This window comes from Hydra vulgaris, chromosome 04, assembly GCF_038396675.1.
Source record: "Hydra vulgaris chromosome 04, alternate assembly HydraT2T_AEP".
NCBI lineage: Eukaryota > Metazoa > Cnidaria > Hydrozoa > Anthoathecata > Hydridae > Hydra > Hydra vulgaris.
The window spans coordinates 23707008-23727862 of NC_088923.1; the positions used below are offsets into that span (position 1 = coordinate 23707008).

Sequence of the window (20855 nt, forward strand, 5' to 3'; positions counted from 1 at the left end):
AGGTATTTTAAAAGAGTTTTTAGATCTACCTCTGTTAAGACTTCTTTGTAGAAAACATTCTCAAGAACGACACATTTTACATGCAATCACTAAAAACGGAAAACAAATGGCTTGGCCAATGCATTATGAAAATATTCAAAAAAAATATGGACCAGTTATCAAAGTTTCTGTGGTGCAAAGTTAGTTAAATTGCATTAGAAGATATGGTCACAAGGCTTGTGATGAAGAAAATCATCAAGCGTGTTATATCCCGCTCGTAAAATTAGAAAATGTTTTCATCGAGCGTGATTATGTGCGCTCAGGATAACGTCGGCGAGTGCGATCATGAAAATTGCTGAAATTTGCGATCATGAAAATTGCACGATTATGAAAAGGCGATGCTCATAAAATGTTTTTTATTTTATATCTTTTTTTATTTGTTACATAATTCTTTCGCCAAAAAATGTTTGAATTAGTATCACACTCATGAAACTGCTTCAATGAAGTAGATTTTTATACTTTCAAACTTCTTGTATATTATCAGATCGCGATTTTATTTTTAACTATTTATGTTATAAAAAAATAATATCAAACAAAAACACAACTTCTTATTGATTTAGTATTGAAGTATAATTTAGTGACTTAGTTTTGATTCCTTGTTTTGATATATGTATTTTAAAATGTTACTCTGTAAACTTAATTAACTTAATTAATGGTTAATGGTTTTTATATTTCTTGATATTTTTTAATCATATTAATTATTTAATTTTTTTAGATAGCTATGTATCTATATTATAGCTATATTCTATCAACTTTCCATTTAATAAATGTTGAGATCATTACTTTGTTTCCTTTTCGAATATCCTTGATTGCGAACATTCTAAACAACAGAATCGTTTTAAATTTGAGTTAAAATAAGTAATAGTTAATAAAAAACCTATACTATGAACAGAAACTAATTTTAAAAATTACTCTATTACTAATATTTATTTTTATTATAAACGATGTGTGGAATATTACAAACAATAAATCCAAAAAATCTTACTTGATATTTTCACAAGATTAAAAATACTCTGCAGTTTCAATTTTCTTATAATGGTTTTCTTATAATTTGCGCATTTTTGTATTCACATTGTGTTTCCACGTGCACATTCCATTATTGAAATTAGTGGCTATTAACAACTTCAAACTGCTCATTCATTACGTTAGTGCAAAAGAAAACGACGTAGCGCTTTTTATATTTTATATCAGTGCTTTGATAATAGAATATCTTTAAAAAAAAATTTTTTAAAAATATTTTATGAAAATAAAACAATAATCCCGAACTATTGGACGAGTGTTATTTTATACGCTCGTTATAAGCTGAACGAGCGTTGTTTATCGCGCCTAAAACGTTTGAAAATACCGTTTACGGGCGCGTTTTATGAGCGGAGCGCGATCGCTTCATCACAAGCCCTGCGGTCAAAAAAAGTTAATCTTTTTGCAAAAATGGTTTGGAACTTCATACTCTCCCCAGTAATGATTATAAGCATCTGTGTAAATATGTCATTGTTTTTTTGCAAGAAAGGGAGGTTCCTGGATTTAGCTTCAGTTCATACAAAAAACTTACTTCAATTAAGTCAAATGGTTTCTGCTGCTCATAATGATTTGTGCACAGTTAAAGAGATGATAAAAATGAAAGATATTGATGCTGATATTCCTCAAGCTTTTATTTCAAGCTATTATAAAGACAGTTATTATCTTTCTTAAGAAACAGTTGTCTTTTACTTATCTAATAAAGGTCATGACAATAAAGTTGAAAAAAAAGTTGCTCAACAGTTGTTAAAAACAAGTTTACCTAAAATTTTTAAACTTAAAAAGTTTAAGCCTGTAAAAGTAAATGAAAATTCAGAACTTTGACATTGAAAATTCAGAACTTTGACATTAAAAATTCAGAAATTATGACATTGGTCATAATTCTTGGCTAATACTTAAAATAGTTCCTTATTTATCAATGTGGTTAGAAAGTCTTCCTGATTTGTGGGCTCATAATTCTGATTATAAAAATATGCAAAAGTTTATAAAAAGATTAATCTGTGTCAATGACAGTTGTGAAAAAATTAGTAAAAGGCTTTATCGATTCAACAATTAAAGAGAAAAAGTTGCGAGATATTGTACTGACTTTGAAGGAACACAGAGTTAATTTTCCATTTTATAAATGTAACTGGTCCAAAGAAGTACTTAATATATCATAAGAAAAGTGGAACTATTTATAAAAGACATTTAACTGAATTTTTTGTGAATATTATTTACAAAATATGTTTGTAAAACCTTTAAAAAAGAACTTTCACATCTTGAGCAATTTACCTTTTTTTTTATGCTTATTAAATAAATATTTGGATTCCTCATTTAACAAACTTGTTAAGGGGCCATCTATACATTATGTATGCAAAAATCTCCAGATTTTGACCCCCTTCCCCCCTGTTGCACCTTGTACATTTTTATACCCCCCATCCCTCATGCTTACATATGCTTGGTGGTCTTACCCCCCACCCCTCTCCCAACAATGGTCTTACCTCTAAAAGAAACCAGGTCATATTTCAAAATGTGCTATCTCGAGAAATTTTTAATATTTTGAGCTCAAATTTTGAACCAACTTTCCTAATAGTAAAACCAACTCACACAAAAAAAAAAAAATAAATAGTGGTGATCCTTACTCCAAATAAGATAGCAATTTAATGAGTATTTGGTCAAAAATGGCTTTTTTTAAAATATATAGGTATCATACTGTTTTTAGAAGAAATGTAAGACTGCTGCTACATCGACTGATTTATACCTGTCTGACCCAAACCCTTATTCGATGTAGCAGCATCCTCTTGCATGTTCAACCTAGCAGTGCTAATTTACCTGTTCTCATTATACCAAAATAATGTCTGGTCTATGTTTTTTGAAACCTGAAAACCTCATTTTGAGCTATACTATCTTCTGCTTACCTTTCACAAATGTCATTTTGAAAACTGGCAAAACATTGTAAATAAGTGAAGTTCTTACAAGAAATTATTAACATAAAATAATAAGCCTGGTTTATTTCGATTTATTTATTCAAAATGATAAATTATAATTTTCTTAGTATAGTTAGTGTTGTCTTATTAAGGAAGAAGCTAATAATTAATGTCAGCTTCTTCTTAAGAAGCTAATTATAATTAATTCTTCGACAAAAATACGACATTAACTATACTAAGAAAATTATATTGTGTCATTTTTAATAAATAAACTTAAATAGATCATGTTTACTATTTTATATTTATAATTTACTATTAAATTATGTTAATAAGTTTACAATTATAAAAATAATGTTCACATGAACATTATTTATAATAGTAAACTTGAACTTTTTTTATATAACTTTAAAGTTGTTTTAAAAATAAGTTAACTGCCATGGAAACAAACCATTTATTTATTATATGGTTTGAAAAACTGGATGTGGACTATATCAGGTAGGTACTTTATAAAAACACTTTTACCAGTTTATTTTTTATTAACTCTTAACTCTTACCATTATCTGTTTGCATATATGTACCTATATATATATATATATATATATATATATATATATATATATATATATATATATATATATATATATATATATATATATATATATATATATATATATATATATATATCAGGCCTTGTTACGAGATTTCGCTGCGTAGCGAAAACGCGTAGCGCATTTCTAAGTAACTCAACTCAGCAAATATATTTTGCATCGTTAGAAGTTATATTGCGTCACTAGCGTCTTTTCAAGTACCGCATTGTAATTAAAGTTATTTTATTAACGCGTTAAAAATCATACAAACAGTTTTTTTTTTCTCACTATAACAAAAGTTACAAATAAAGTCTAAGTTCTTATTAAAAAAATCATTTTTATTATTTTTTTCAAATATGAACTAAATTTTATTTTGAAAAAAATATTTTTTTCATGAAACGTAAAATATTTGTTTATTTTCTTATGATTTTATATTTGGTTTTTGGTTATTTTATTAACTGTTAATACATTTTTTCTTATTTAATTTGTGAACTCTTTTTAATAATGTTTTTAAACAATAAAGAGTTTTTTTTTTGTTATTTATCAGTTACCGATAACATATTCGTGATCATAATATATTTTCATAAATTAAATGAACGTCATTAAAACTTTACGTTATTGAATTAACAATAAACAAAATATCATATTAATAAAATATTTACATCAAAATAAATCGTGCATTTTTTAAACTTATTACGACTAAAAATAATTTTTATATTTAAAAGGAATTTATATATTTAATTCCTTAAGATAAAACTTAAAACACTTTTTTTTTTTAACTAATTTTTAATAACAAAAAAAAATCATGAAACAAACTGTTTCTTTAACAAAAAAATCTATTATTTTACAATTGCGGTTAAATGCTTTTACTTACGACTTTATTTCTTCTGAATAAACGTCACGTTAACGGTAATCAAAAGATAATTTAAATATTCTAAAAGATATAAGTTTTTGCGTAGCGCTAAACTGCTGAACGCGTAGGCAAATCGCCTTTTCGCAAGCAAAATGCGAGCTGCGTAGCGCTTCTTAACAAGGCCTGATATATATATATATATATATATATATATATATATATATATATATATATATATATATATATATATATATATTCCTTTATATTTAATAACTTTCTATATATGTATATATAGAAAGTTATTAAATATAAAGGAAAGTTTTGAAGTTCTTAGATATTGGTTTACTAGCTCTAATTTTTTATGCTTCAGTTATCATTCTTACAAACTCGTTATACTTAAAGTTACTTGTTTCTGTTTTTAATACTATTTAAAATTAAAAAGCCCACTCACTAAACATCATCAGCGGTATTGTGAATCAGTTCCGCTTCCTCCTCATAAAGTATTTTTAACTTTTTTAGTTGATTTCTATCTAATTAATTTAATTTCTACAGTAACTCAATGATTTAATTATTTGATTTGTTTATCAAAGAAGAATTGCTTCAAATGTGTTAAAACTTCCATGCGAAACATAAAATTGTTATTAAAAAAATTAACTTTTTTATTTATAAAATAATTTAGCTTAAATAAAACTAAAGCTAGCGTTAGTTTTATTAGAATCTTGTTAGACTTTTTGGGGCTGGGGGCTATTTATATTGGAGGCCTTTTTATGTGCCAGAGCGTAAAAATGATAAAAAAAGTTTTTTGACTATTTTGGAGCCCGTAACATTCTGGAGCCCGGGACTATAGCCCCCTTTAATCCCAACCTTTCTTAATCCAGCACTGGAAATAAGACACAAGTATATAAATAAAAATTATATTAAACTTTTTAATAAATAAAAGAACAATTGTTTCCTAATTAAGCAATCTTGAGATGTTACTTTATATAAAAAATGTCGCTTAATTTTATAAAAAAATTATTAAAGAGCGATGTTTCAAAAATATTTGTTCTAAACGTAATTTATTTTGCTTTAATTTTTTTCGCATTAAAAGTTATTTTCTTTTTCTAGTTTATTTTTTTACGTAATTGTCTCTTATCGGTCCAATTAATCTTTTTTGCGCTTTTTGTTTTGTTTTTTGAAATGTTCTCAAAACGACTATAAAATGTGGCTAGCTTTTCGCAACTAAATATTATTCCCGTGGTTAGTTATCGAGAGCGATCGCTCCCGCTTCCCGACCAAGCCTGATATATATATATATGTGTGTATATATATATATGTGTGTGTGTATATATGTATATATATATATATATATATATATATATATACATACATATATATATATATATATATATATATATATATATATATATATATATATATATATATATATATATATATATATATATATATATATATATATATATATATATATATATATATATATATATATATATATATATATATATATATATATGAGCAAAAGTTCCAGGTAACAAAAGAAAAAGTATTCAAAATAAGATAAGTAGAATATATTTATTACATAAATTTTAACAAGTATTTTAATTTTATTTCTAACACAGAAGGCCTTTCATATAAAATCTTCAGCTGTGTATGAGGTTTACAAAACTATAAAAATCTCTTTATATTGAACTTCTTATAAAAAAATTTAAAAAAGAAAGTTTATATAAAAAAACTATAATTAATAATAATATAGCATAACTTGATTCTTATTGGTAAGGAAATTTTAAAAGTAATATAAAAATTACTTTTCTGTTTATATGTTCATTGTGTCATGTCCCTTTTTAAGTAGGTGAGCTTTATAAATAAGTTGTGAGTTCTCATTTGAGAGTTTTAACATTGGAAATAATTTAAAAAAAGGTTCTTTTTTATGGCCACTGAAAACATGCTGATCAAATTTATCTGAACCAATACCTATTCTGCATGTGTAGATGTGTAGATTAGTTCTTAATCTTAGGTCATTAGTTTTACCAATGTATGTTGTTTTTCCATCACATCCATTGCATGATAGAAAATAAATAATATTTTTGGAATTACATGTCATGTTTTGATATGCATATTTAAACCTTGCATTCATCGTTAATAAAAACTGGTTTCCTATTAAAACTTGATGTACTTATGTGTCTTATAATATTTTTTTGTTGATGTTGTGATAGTATAATAGGAGTGTTTTCAAAAACTGATTTTAATTTATTGTCAAAACAGACAGTTTCATAATACCATGTTGAGTAGTTTATAAATTTTCAAAATTAATATTTGCAAAATTTGTAGTAAAGTGTTAAGACACTTTAACAGCAAATTAACATTAATCGATTTTAGTCAAGCAACGAAACCATCATCCATGTATCTTTTGAAATTGTTTTGAATATTTTCGCATTCAATTTTGTTGAAGAAATTTGGTAAAACTTTAGGAAATAATTTCACTTCTTCAAGATATCCTTCTACTAAACATGAATAAGTCGAAACCATTTTTGTTCCCATAACTGTTCTGATTAATTGATTGAAAATCTCATTATTAAAAGAAAAATTATCGTTCTTTAAAATAAAATTCACGCTTTCTAAAATAAAAGCTTCTGAAAATCTGATAGGTATATCATCACTTATAGTGCGGTCAAAATAGTCAAAAAAATAGTGGTAGGTTTGCATAGAGATGAAAATCAGTACATACGTTGGGGACATTATTAAAAATTAAATATAAAAAGTCCCCACCGATTCCACATCTGCGAAAAAAGTTATTCAAGGAAAAAGAATAAAAACTTTTTTCGTTTTGCTAACACCATTTACTATCTATAGAAAAAGAAGTTTTTGCGGCTTTTCTCTGATCTTGGATTAGTACAACAAAATATTGCTAAGTTATATGGGGTTTAATTTTTTGGCTATCCGTTCTAAAATAAATTACATTTAATTAAAATTAGGTTCTTATAATTGTGATATGTTTAAAAGATATATTTACCACTATTAATTTAGTACATTTTTTATTTATTAATTTTTTTTAATGTAATTTCTTTGTAAAGCCATTTTTATGAACCCTGTTAGGAAAAATAATTAACTAATATTCTTTTTCAAGATTTTTTAAACAAAATTTTCTTTTTAAAACTAAGCATTAATTGCTAAAAGTGTTTCATCACGTTGCAAGCCTGTAGCAACCGGGGAGTCAGCAGGGGCATTTGCCCCCGTTGGTCCAAACAATTTTTTAAATAAATAGTTTTAAAGTTAATTATTAAAAAAAATTATAAATTAAGAAATAAAAGAAAAAAGGATAGAAAGGACCTAATTTGTTATCCGTGTTTTTGGCGTAAGTTTATTTGGCAAAAAATTTGGACCAACTTCTATTTGACCTACCCAATAGTATTGCCTACCCCCTTCCCCTGATATAATTTTTGTTCCTACAGGCCTGCATTATACCAAATTAAGTTTGTCTTTAACGATATTTCGTCTGGCTTTTGCAGTTAAAACGTTTGGTAATGAATAATAATAATTTCTCGTAATGACTTGTACTACTTAATACTTTTTTATAATTGTTGCAATTATCTTTTATTTGTAGTAAACTTTTAACAACAAATGCGAAACATTCTTATTTATTGTGGATTGAAGACTTTAATTGATTCTAGATGACGTCTAAATCTGATAACGTTGCAAAAAACGGTCTGATCACTTTGCAAAAAATGTTACTGCAGGCGTTGAGTATGAATATGATTTATTTGCTGTTGAAGGCTAGGTACCATAATAATTTATTCGATGTTTTGAATGATTCGTTGGAAGAAAAATTTAGATACAATGAGAATAGTGATGATAGTCAGTTTTTATTGTAAGAGTTTAAAAGTATTTGCAAAAATCCAGATTTAAATAACAGAACAATTAATGATTTCATTTCAATCATTCGAAAGGACATCTAATCATTAGTCTTTGATAATACCAATTATTCCTCATCTTGTCGAATGTTTGAAGATATTACCAGCAGTATTCAGGAGTCATGGACTTTTTTTTTGGAGCAAGTAATTCTTAGGAATAAACTAAATTAGAACATATAAAATTAGTGTGTACAGGTTTCAACCACAGTATTATATTTGCTGTTAGGTCTAGATTTTTAAACTCAAAATTACAATGAGGTCTCTCAGTATTTTTTCATAGGCGGTTTGGTTCAAAACGCCTTACACAAATCTTTTCTTCTTTTGGTTTATGTGCATCCTACAATGACACTGATGTATGAGGAATCGTCAATTCTTCATCATCCACATTTTCTTACCAATCTTACCACCACACAGTGGGACAAAATCGAGTTTTTTGTACCAAAATTATTTACGTAGTTTTTTTTATTAGAGTAGCTATATTTATATATAAAATGCATAAATAAAGTAATAAACATGGAATTATATAATAATAAAAAAATATTAAAAAAAAATTAAATTTTGGTGAAAATATGAAATAATTTTTATGGACAAGACAACTTTTATCAGTGTAAACATTAAAAATATTACTTTTTAATGCATGTATTTGTCATAAAAAAACTTTTTTAGATTTATATTTACAGAACTTATATATTATAACAGTAATGAAAGATTTTATAGTTATTCTTTGTGTACAAAACATCTTTTTTACATGTTCAGTATTTCTCATTAACTGACCATTAACCGATGACCAATCTTTTCTTATAACTTTTTTTATTGGAAAAAATTCCAAAATATTTATTATGCATGACTATTTACATACATTTAGCATGACATTTACATAGTCAAATGTTTGGAGGATATTGGAGGATAGTTTATCTGATACCTAATAGTAAAGGTTAGTAGCAAAAAAAATATCGAAAACTGTCTGCTTTCGATGCATAAAAACTAAAGATTACACTTACGTTAAATTGTTTTTAAAAGTCTGAGCGAAAAAACATTGTCAATTAAAATAATATATTTAAAATGAAAGTCAATAAAGTTAATTTAAAACAAAAGTAGCGTAAGAAAGTTGATAAATAAAAAATGCAAAACAGCATTTTGGAACACATGTCAAATTAACATTTAAATAACCGCATAAAATTACGCTTAAATTAATATTCAATGTTTTTTTAACTAGATATTTCCTTTAATGAATGTCTTAACCATTATGACAAATTTTCACTGTGCAATGCTGACATTGATTTTTAGGTATTTTGGCACACTCTGTCCCACTGTGCACCACAAACTGGCACATTTATTCAATATGTTGCAGATAACGCTGATATGAATGTAAAGACTTTAGATGGTAATAACACGCTTCACATAAAGGGTATCATTCAGTTTGTTACCCCGAAAATATCATTTACACAAGAAGATCAAATACCACAAATAGATCTTGTTATTAATGATGAGATGAGTTGCAGATCTTAATATTACCGTTGAAAGTATCAAAAATAACATAATTTCATATAATGATATGGAAAGTGGTTACAATAATACAATATAAGAAGGATTTCTTTATCAGTTCAATGAAAAACTAAAAGAATTTGAAAAATAAAGTCCTACAGCAAAACTATGGATGCAATATTTTAATATGATGTCGATTGCAAAGAAGTTTATAAGAGCTGAACGCATGGTAGATTGGTAAGCTTATTTGAACAGCATCTTCTTGCTCATTATAGAGCTCAAAAAAAAAAAAATGTTTTTATAGACAAGTATAGATATAAAAGTTTTGTAAAAAATACACAGAACAATAAAAGAGTGCAACTATCTTGTCTTCTTCAAACATCTGCTTCTGCTAGTCAACACTTATATTGAGTATACTATCAAATTCAAGTATGGATAGGCAATCGATTGGACCCAGCAGACTGGGGTTGGAAATTAGTAGGTGAGAGTGGGAGCCAATTCAACCTTTACTCCCAATTGCTCCGGAAATACTTCTCAACACCATCTTTTGCAATTGCAAAAAGGGTTGTAATGCAAAATGTAGCTACAAAAAAGTCGGGTTATCGTTTTCACCAGTATGTATTAATTGTCGAGGCCAGTCTTGCTCCAATTTTGAATCAATTTCAACAAATGAAGATTTTGATGATATTATTGATCAGACAGCTGATATATCTTTTTCACATTTACAGCTAGAAAAAGAAGAAGAAGATGAAGAAGAAGAAGGAAAATGTGAAGAAGATATAATATACTAATATATATATATATATATATATATATATATATATATATATATATATATATATATATATATATATATATATATATATATATATATATATATATATATATATATATATATATATTTATATATATATATATATATATATATATATATATATATATATATATATATATATATATATATAAAATAGTATATAGTAATAATACTAATATACAATATATAAGACTTGTACCAGAAAAAATCTCTGCGTACATTTTAAAGAAAATTTATTTAACTATTATATTTTGATATTGAATGTTATATATATTTCAAAAGTGCATATATTAATATTCTTAAATTTCACTTTAGAAAGTTTGTGAAGTTTTGTACGTGACCCTGCACGCACTTTGCGTTTTACACTCAACATCAGCTTTTGCACAGACTTTAGCTGGACTTTCTTGGTAGCTCTAATCCATTTATTTTTAAAGTCTTTAATGTTTTTGGCTTCTTTTACAGTGTCTCAAAAAATTATCCGACCAATCAAGTTTTTCCCAAAAAAAAGTGTTTACGCTCTAAATTATACTAAAAACAATGAATAGCGATACTTACTTTGTCTGTCATTTAAATTCTATTGGGAATAGTAGGTTATTTAGCGTTCATATTTTTTGATTCATGCTTCAGTTGGTTTATTATTTGTCCTAAAAGAAACTTAGTATTGAATAGGCTTGTAAAAAAATTATCCGACCAAGCGATATTTAGGTAAGTTTAATTAATTTTATGTGAAATTTGTTGAAATATTTAAGCAAATTTTTATACATTTAATGAAATTGCATAACAAAAAACTGTTTTTTTGTAGTAAAAAAAAAAGTTTTGTATAAAAAAAAGGTTTCATGTTTTTTTAAGTAAAATGGTTGGAGGTAAACGTCACTGGACTGTTTCTCAAAGAAATTTAGCTGTCAATCTAGTCAATAAGGACCTATTGTCAGGTGCAGCAAGAGACTGGAATTCCTCTTAATACAGTATCCGACATAATGAAGAAGTATAATTTGATTGGAACAACAGCCACAGAAGAAGGGTAGGATCGCAAAAATAAAGACTTCTAAGAGTTTTGATAGAAACTTAATTATACAAGTGAAGAAAAATCGCTTTATTTCTGCTCGAAAACTGGCTGAGCAAGTTGAAGAGAATTATGGAATCAAATTATCCCATCAGACAGTCAGAAATCATATCCGAGACCAGGGATTTCAAGGACGACTTGTGCGTAATAAACCATATTTGAGTAAGAAACACATGAAAAGATTTTAAAAATTAAAAACATGTTCTTTTATTTTTATTAATCTTAAGTTTACCAAAAAGTTACAAATTTACAAAAATATAGCACTTTTTTTAGGAAAAATATTTTTAAAAATGGTTGGTCGGATAATTTTTTGAGACACTGTACATTGAACCTTATTTTTCTTGGACAAGAGCCCAATATCTTTCGATTGGATGTAGTTCGGGACAATTTGGTGGATTGCAGTGTTTTTCAGCGAAATCTACTTTATGTTCTCTAAGCCAGTTTAAAGTTGTCCCAGAGTAGTGACATGATGCTAAATCAGGCCAAAATAACGGGTTACCCGTGTGTTCTTAAAAACGGCAAAAGACGTTTCTTGAGGCATTATTTTATGTATATTTTGGTGTTAATTGTTCCCGTTGTCACAGAACAAGAGCTTCTTTCACCACATTCACAAATTGCTTGCCAAACTGCGAATTTTTTAGTGAATTTTTGCATTCCAATACATTTATAATTGGAATTCAGTTTCTTGCGATTAATTGCTGAATAGTATTGGTGTCCTGGAAGAGATTAGAAATATGCAGCACAATAAGTTTAATCGTCAATAATCAAACAAGATTTTGAGGCAAATAATTTTTTATAAAGCAGCTTTGAATAACAAATTGCAACATTTTTTTGCTTTTCTTCACAACGAGGAACTTTTTTCTTTTTGTAAGATTTATAGCCACAATTTCTCTTCAATAGTGGAAGCACTTGTCTTAAATTTATTTGCTAAAGTTCGAACAGAAATCTCCAGTTTTCTGTCTAAGGCATCTTTCACTTTTTTACCAAGACCTTGTCTAACAAAACATTTTTTTCTTCTACTTCCTGATTTCCATTTGATTGTACCTATGTCCTTAAATCGTTTCACAACGCTCTACACTGTTCTCAAAGCAATCTGCAACTCTTTAGAAATTGTTTTGTTTGATACACCAGGATTTTTAACAAGAAAATGCAAAAAATTTTCTCGCTTCTTATCTTGATTTAATGACATTTCAATTAAAACTAATTGTTTTCATAACAGAGTTGTTTAAATTTTGAATAACACTAATACAATGACATTTTAAAGCAATTAGCTATTTAAAATGATGCACGGTTTGAAACAAAACACCACATCAGAACATGCGCAGATTTTTTCTGGTACTGTCTTAAAACATATTAAACAGATTATGTTGAATAAGACTTCTTCAACTTTAAGATTTGCAATATCACAGGAATCGTGGTTCTTAGAAAAAGACAATTTTCATAGACAATTTCATCTAAAACTTTTGCTTGATCAATTTTTTTGTTGATAAAATTTACCGTTTACTGGAAGATATGAAAAACCATTTTTTTCAACTTTTGACATTGAATAACTTTTTTTGTAGATGCAGGATTGGTGGTGACTTTTGATATTTTATTTGTAATAATGTCCCCAAGGTCTGCACCAATTTTCAGCTCTATGCGAATTATTGTAAACTTAAATGTCTATTTTGACCGGACTAATATTTTACATATCCATAATTTAACTGCTTCTAAACCTAGTTCACAAGAAATACTAGTATAAAGATTAGAGATATCAACACTGTATAATGTGGTATTTTGGTACTCCATATTATTAGGTAGTACCCTAATGAAATGCCAATCATCTTTGATATATATTGTTAGCTTAGGTACAAGAGTTGATAAGATTTTTTTCAACGAGTTCACAAAGGTGTTGGGTAGGTGAAAAAGAACCTCTATATATATATATAAATATATATATATATATACGCAACAACTAAAAAAAAAAAAAAAAAGATTTTGATTCTTAAATTTTTTAAATTTGTGCATTAATTTATTTAATTTATTAATTTAATATTAACTTATTAAAAATTATGAATTTATGCATTAACTTATTTAATTTATTAATTTAATAATACTAACTTATTTAATATTATTAATTTATGCATTAACTTATTTGATTTATTAAAAGTAGTATTTAAAGTTATTCTTTTATTTTAAGCTAACTTAATGCATATATATATATATATATATATATATATATATATATATATATATATATATATATATATATATATATATATATATATATATATATATATATCACTCCATATTCTCCAAATACCTAAGATCACATTTTATACAAGTTTTTTGTGCATTTTACAAGCATTTCTTGCAAGTTTTAGCATATGGCAAGGATCAGGAATTAAATATTTTTGTTTAGCCTCGATTACTTGCTCTTCTATCAACTCACTCAATTCAATTGTTTATATCTTTATTGCTATATTATAGGCCCAATTGTTTATATCTTTATTACTATATTATAGGGCCAAGGTAAGAGCTCTTCTCGACACTGGAAGTTCTGACACATTTATAAGCAAATTATTATGTGACTCTTTAAAACTTAATATACTCCTTTCTAATAAGAGTCTCTATAGCTGATCCTTCCTTATCTTGTCAAGTTATAGGTAAAGTTTTAACTAACTTTGCTTTATTTGGTATGAAGTACTCTAATATTAACCTTTTTGTTATACCCAACTCTTGCAAATAAATCATACTTTGTAGAGATTTTCTTCAGTAGCTCAAAAGTCTTAATGTCAATTTTGGTGGTAAAAAAGATTCTTTAAAAATCTGATCTCTAAATAGTATTACAATAAAAGCTAGCACTCTTTTCCCTTTTCTCCAGAATGTAGACCGATTGCTTCACCTTCTTAACGATATAACACAGAGGACAAAGCATTTATTGAACAAGAAACTAAAAACTTTTGGGACTAGATATATTTGAACCCAGTAACTTTCCTTGGTGATTACATATAGTTTTTACCAGGAATGAGAGACATAAGAAATGCATGGTCATTGATTACTCACAAACAATTAATAGCTTTACACTACTTGATGCTAATCCCTTATCTAACATCAATGAATTAGTTAGCTTTGTTGCAAAATACTCATTATTTAGCACAATATGTTTATCATAAGATTCAATATTAATATAAGTTTTCATAATCTCAACTTCCTAAAACAAACAACCATGACTTTTCATAGCATTAAAATTCGAAAAAATACTATCGCAAGTTACGGTATAAACATCTATACCATGTTGAATACACAAATTAACTTGTTTAGTTAAAAGGCAAGTTAAGTTTGTTGTTGAAATTTTTTTACCTTGAACATAACCAATAGGATATTTCCAATTTCCCGAAAGCCCAACAAGTATAAATACAAGAGCCTCAGAAGCTATTTGAATCAAAAGCACATATATTGTTTTCATAATCTGAAAGGCCTTTATAGTTACCATTACTTGGATTAAAAACAAGACCTGATTTTATATGCATTGAATCAAAGATTGGTGCACAACCTTTATACGCAATTTCTTTAATCCCTTTGGTTTTAAGTAAAAAAAAGTCTTTAAAAAAGGTAAACAAAAAATAGATTAATGACCAATCACTAGAGAACTTATACAATGCAAAGAAAATAATGACAAAAGTCAGAAGGTGAATATAAATTAAGTATTAGAGCAATATTCTTTACTTCTTCTGAATATCTGTGACCACTAGGATCATTGCATTTCACAAGTTCACATTTATAAAAATTACAACCAAGACCAGAAAAGCTATTATCAAAAAGTTAAGCTGTATCAGTTGATATAACCTTATCATTCTCAAGTATTTTTTTTAAAATAATTTTTGTAATTGTATTTATTGTTAATTCTTTTCTTCATAGCATTTTTTTAAGAGTCTTTATTTTTCTTTTAAGTTTCACTTTGAATAGAGTTGATAATAGTCAATGATAAAATTAAATTACATAAGAAAGTATGATCATTAACATAAGAAAGCATGATCATTAACATAAGAAAGTATGATAATTAACAAGTCTAGATATGAGTTAAAATTAAAGGTTAAAGTTAAAAAGATGAAAATGAGTTATGACAAGATAATATTAGGAAATCATTAAAGAGCCAAAGCGAATCCAGTAGTTATTCAGAGCAAAAAGCAATAGCAAGTAAGATAGTGTTTCAATGGCTTCTCATCTAGAGCTAGGGATATTGTTGCATTACCTTCTTGTCGTGGAGTAGTCAAAGAAAAACCAGTAATTATACAACGGTACAATCTCTCAATGAATTAAAATGTGTTGTGATCATTTAGAGTAATCTTGATAAAAAGAGTTAAGTGGTGGAACAGAATTTTTATTTGGTTGATAGAAGTAACTCAAATCAATTTATACATATTATGTTTGCTAACTCGTCCTAATAATTCAAAGAGAATGATTCTATATAAATTCAAGAAGAGTCTTATTTAAGAAATTGTTTATTTTTGTATAACCATTTTGCCTAATAATTCGACACTTGTAAACAGAGTTCCATAAATTCCAAATCCAGTCTTAGAAAGATTCAATAAGACATTTGATAAAATATGTTGAAAATAATAGAAATAGTGTAGTTTTTCCTATCAGTAGAACGCCCACCAGTTTTACATGTTCTGAATGTAGTATTATTTGGCAAAATGTTTGTCTTTGAAGTACATTTTACTCACTGTTTGATTATTTTAATTTCTTTCTTTAAATAAAATGGTTTTGATCCCCTTGCAGTTTTAATTATGACATGTTAAATGTTAGAAGTTTATATATTTAAAAAGTCTATTAAGTTAAGTTTTTATTGATATATAGTTTGTTGTATTTTCAAGGAGATATATAATTTGAATTTCAATTAGTTTAAAATAAAGTCTGATCAAAATTTTGTCAAAAATGATGAGTGGTGATGGCAAAATTTTTTTTTCTAAAACAGTAGTAGTAAAAGAGTTAAACACTTGAATTGATTTAAACTTTGTGCATTGATTATAATAGTTTAACTTGTTAATGTTCTATTTTTAAATAATGCTAATTGCTAATGAAAGTTGCACCATTTCAATGTACTTAGTTTATTAAGTATTTTATACATTTGAATTGCGTCACCCCTATCTTGTTGTGTCTCTAACTTTAATTCCAAGTATAACAAGTCTATATTCATACTGTAGCTTGTTTAATAATGATGATGTAGGTTTGTTACTTGCCTTTTTTTACATTATCTAATTCTTCAATATTACTTATATTATTTGGTTTAATTAATGATTTTTATAAAAATTTCACCATTAATGTAATTAAGCATGTAAATGTATAACACATAATCCCAATAGTTCTATTTGGTTTATTGCAAGGATAAGTTAACATTCTGTAAGAATGGTTACTTATGCTTATTGTCACTTGATGCAATAAGGTGGATTAAATCATTTTTTGTTGTTATTATGTAGTTTTTTTTTAATTGTTTTCGCCAATATGGATCTCTTTACATTTTGCATAATTTAGTTTCATCAAACTATTCATTACACTACTGGACCAGTAATATCAAGCCTTCCCAGGAAGTGTGTGTGGTCGCACACCTTGTTTGTCAACATTTGAAGTAATTTTTTAGATAATCTGACCACAGCAGTTTGTATCTTATAACTTTTAAAGCATTTCAATAATTTGCAACAAAAAGCAAAACTGAGAGAAAAAAAAACTAAAATACTAAAAAAAGAAAACAAAATTGTAACAAAATATCAAACTTTAATTAAATAAACTAAAAAAATTTAATAATTAAAAAAAGAAAATTGAAATAAAAAATTTTTTTATACAACTTAGTATTCTTTTTTTAAGAGTGGTTGTTATTTTTAGCTATTGAGATAGATACAAGTTTATGATAAAAACATATATTTTATAACAATTTAACAACAATTTAAAGTTTTGATATGCAATTTATTCACGATTTTTATCAGACCACATAATTAAGAAACTAGTTTGCTATGCTAGAACTATGAGAAAGTTTATTAAATTTTTTTGCATTTATTTGTTTTTCGCCTTTAAAATTAATTTTTGAACACTTATATAATAGGAAGATAAAAAAATAAATTGCTATAATTTGTAAATTACAATAATTGATTAATAAGATTTGCAATGACCCAAGAAATTAAATCAAAGATTAGCATTGTTTTTTTTTGTAAATATTTTTACCACATTTGATGCATGTCTAAAACTGTTTCTTTTATATTGCCTAATTTCCAACAATGATACAAATTTATAGAAATAGTAATAAGGGCTCGAATTAACGAAAAAATATCTAATCGCGATTTTTTGGTTGGTCATAACCCCTCCTCCACTTCCGCCGACTTATTATATATGTTATTTAAACTTATTTATAATAACATATATAATAAGTCTCATTTTTGCATAAGATGTCATAACATTTACATTCAGCGGTTGTAAAGTAGCTTTAGTTATAATTTACATTATTACTATTATTATATTGCATTAAATCTAACGGCTGTATTTTTGTAAAATCAATGAACTTGATATAATCTTCTTTTAACTAATTATTTTATTTTCTATTTTATTTACATATTTTAAACTGTTTAAAACAACTAGAATATTTGGTTTTCTATAAATTTTTAACAGTAAAAAAAATTATTTAAAACTCTAACAAAGCAATCTATAAATTTGAAACAGTTATAAAAAACTATTAAAAATGACGAAAGGTATTATCATGATAAAATGTTAAAACTTAATATTTTCACGAAAACCTGCACAATCACAAACAAGAATGATAATTAAATTCTTATTAAGTTTTCTTATCTAAGTAACCTTATCAAATTCCCATGATATTTCTATTGCTTTTTCATTCAATGTATTTTTTAATAAAAGTTAGCGTTCACTTTTTTCATTCAATAAAATAAAGCGAAAGAAAAAAATGTGTCTAAATAATAGAATCTTTTACGATCTAATACTTTTTTTGATCATAAATATTTTGATCGTTTTGTAATCATTTCATTAGTTTCATGCTTAGAATATTAAATTTTCTTCCTCGTTTTCACTTTCTTCCAAATCCGATGATGTAACTGTCGCTAGATCAATGTCTGTTTTTCCTGACTTTCTTTTTACTGGATAACGATGAAAATTTGCTGACAATCGTCTAACTTTATCATTATACCATTCATCCATAGCAGTATCAGGTTCAAATTTGTCAATCTCAGGACCTTTTTCACTTATCCGAAGTAGAGATTCTAAGAGATCTCGTCTTCTCGACAACTTCTCCAGTCATTTTTTACGCAATTCATACATGAAAACATTTATTCTACTTTCACATTTGTAAAAGGACAAATTAAAAATAGTTCAAAAATATCAAGAATATTTCGACATTCTTTGACTAAATTTGATTTGGAAAAAACAATTTCCCAAATTTTCAAATAGTACTCATTTTGATTGTTACTTATGATGGGAAACATGTACGCTTTTAAAATGATTCACTCATGAAGTATATTATTCAAATCACATCCTACACCAATTAAAAATTCAGAAAAATGTTCAACAACTTTACTGATAGCTTTATTGCCAAAAGTTCCATCATTCACATTTTAATTATATTGCCAATGTAATCTGTAAATATTGCAGCTGCACGGTCAGTGCCATAAGAATTTCCTAAATTTGTAACCTTATTCTTCTTTTCTAATGCAATCAAATAAGGATAATCTGTGAATGGACGCTCTCGTTTTGCCAAGTAATACGCAATATTAAAATTTTTTTTGAACGATTCAGCGTCTTTTACAGCCATTTTACGTAAACCACGCCCGATTGGAGTATTATGAATAACATGGTTAGATAATGAAACTGAACCTAATGTTGTTTGTTGATGAATTCGCGTGGCCTCTTTATGTTTCGCACTGCTTAAGTGCGATACCAGTGAATCTTTTTTTATTGATATTGTTCCTGGTTTGATCCAGGTCATGGAAAACAATTTTGTTTGATTTATCCGTTTTTCAAATTGTTTACATAAACTGCATCTTAATCTTATAACTTCATTTCCATTTAAATCGTATTCTAACTCGCAATTAAAATTTTTTTCCCACTTTTTAACTGTAGATAATCTGCATCTGTAGTTCTTATTTGCATCCGTTTATTGCTATTAATTTAAAATTAGTAAATGGACTAACAAACTTTAAATGTTTTTTTTAATAACTATTTAGAGTCTATATTGCCTTCCACTATTCTTTGCAAAATAAACTTATAAAATATCATTAAAGTTGTTCATAATGAATGAGCTAAATCGGGATAAAGCTCTTAAGAATTTTAGTTAAGAAAGTTACTTTTCAATAAATTAACTTTTATTTCTTTTTTCAATCAAAATCTTTTATTTCTTGATTCGAATAGGTATTTAATCGTTTGTTTTTTATAAATTTTTCCTGCCTCAAACAATCGGTCTTTTTCCTGCATTTAAACATTTTTGCTAATTGATTTTCTAAATCTTTTATTTTTCTTTTTTTTACTTTATGCTCCGCTTTAAAAAAAATTATCGTTACAGAAGTCACTGCAATTTTATACTGTAAAAGAACACTAAATATTTAATTCTTAGAAATAAAATTTTTTTAAAAATTAAATAAAAGTTTTATTTTCATTTAATTTTTATCTACTTTTTTTCTCAACTTTACTTTTTTTCTCAAGTTACTATCGATGAATTAATTTTACTTTTTGACATTAACTTACAAATAATAAATTTATTTAATTTCTTTTGAAGATATAAATGAATGTGCTTCAGAAACAACAAGCGACTGCTCCATTAATGCTACATGCAACAATTTTGTCGGTGGATACAACTGTACATGTAAAAATGGGTTTAATACTAGTAATGGAGGACTAGAGACACTCTCAGATCAATGCGCAGGTATATTAAGTTACTATCAATAGCTTACTTTTAATTTTCGACATTTGCTTACAAGAAATAAATTTATTTGATTTCTTTTACAGATATAAACGAATGTGGTCCAGAAGTAACAAACAACTGCTCAGTTAATGCCATATGCAACAATTTTATTGGTGGATACAGTTGTACATGTAAAAATGGGTACAACACGAGTAATGGAGATATAGAAACACTTTTAGATCAATGCAAAGGTATATTAAGTTTCAATTAATAAATTGATTTTACTTTTGTACATTTACTTAGA

At 26.4% G+C, this 20855-nt stretch overlaps 1 protein-coding gene across 1 annotated transcript in view; it reads left to right on the forward strand.

The window, feature by feature from the left end:
• The window catches only part of LOC100201245 (fibrillin-2), a 92051-nt gene that overhangs the window by 12492 nt on the left and 58704 nt on the right, over positions 1-20855 (forward strand). Inside the window, exons 2-3 of the mRNA XM_065795015.1 lie at positions 20426-20572; positions 20656-20802. Of these exons, the coding sequence (XP_065651087.1) occupies positions 20426-20572; positions 20656-20802 (294 nt within the window). The remainder of the gene's footprint in view (positions 1-20425; positions 20573-20655; positions 20803-20855) is intronic.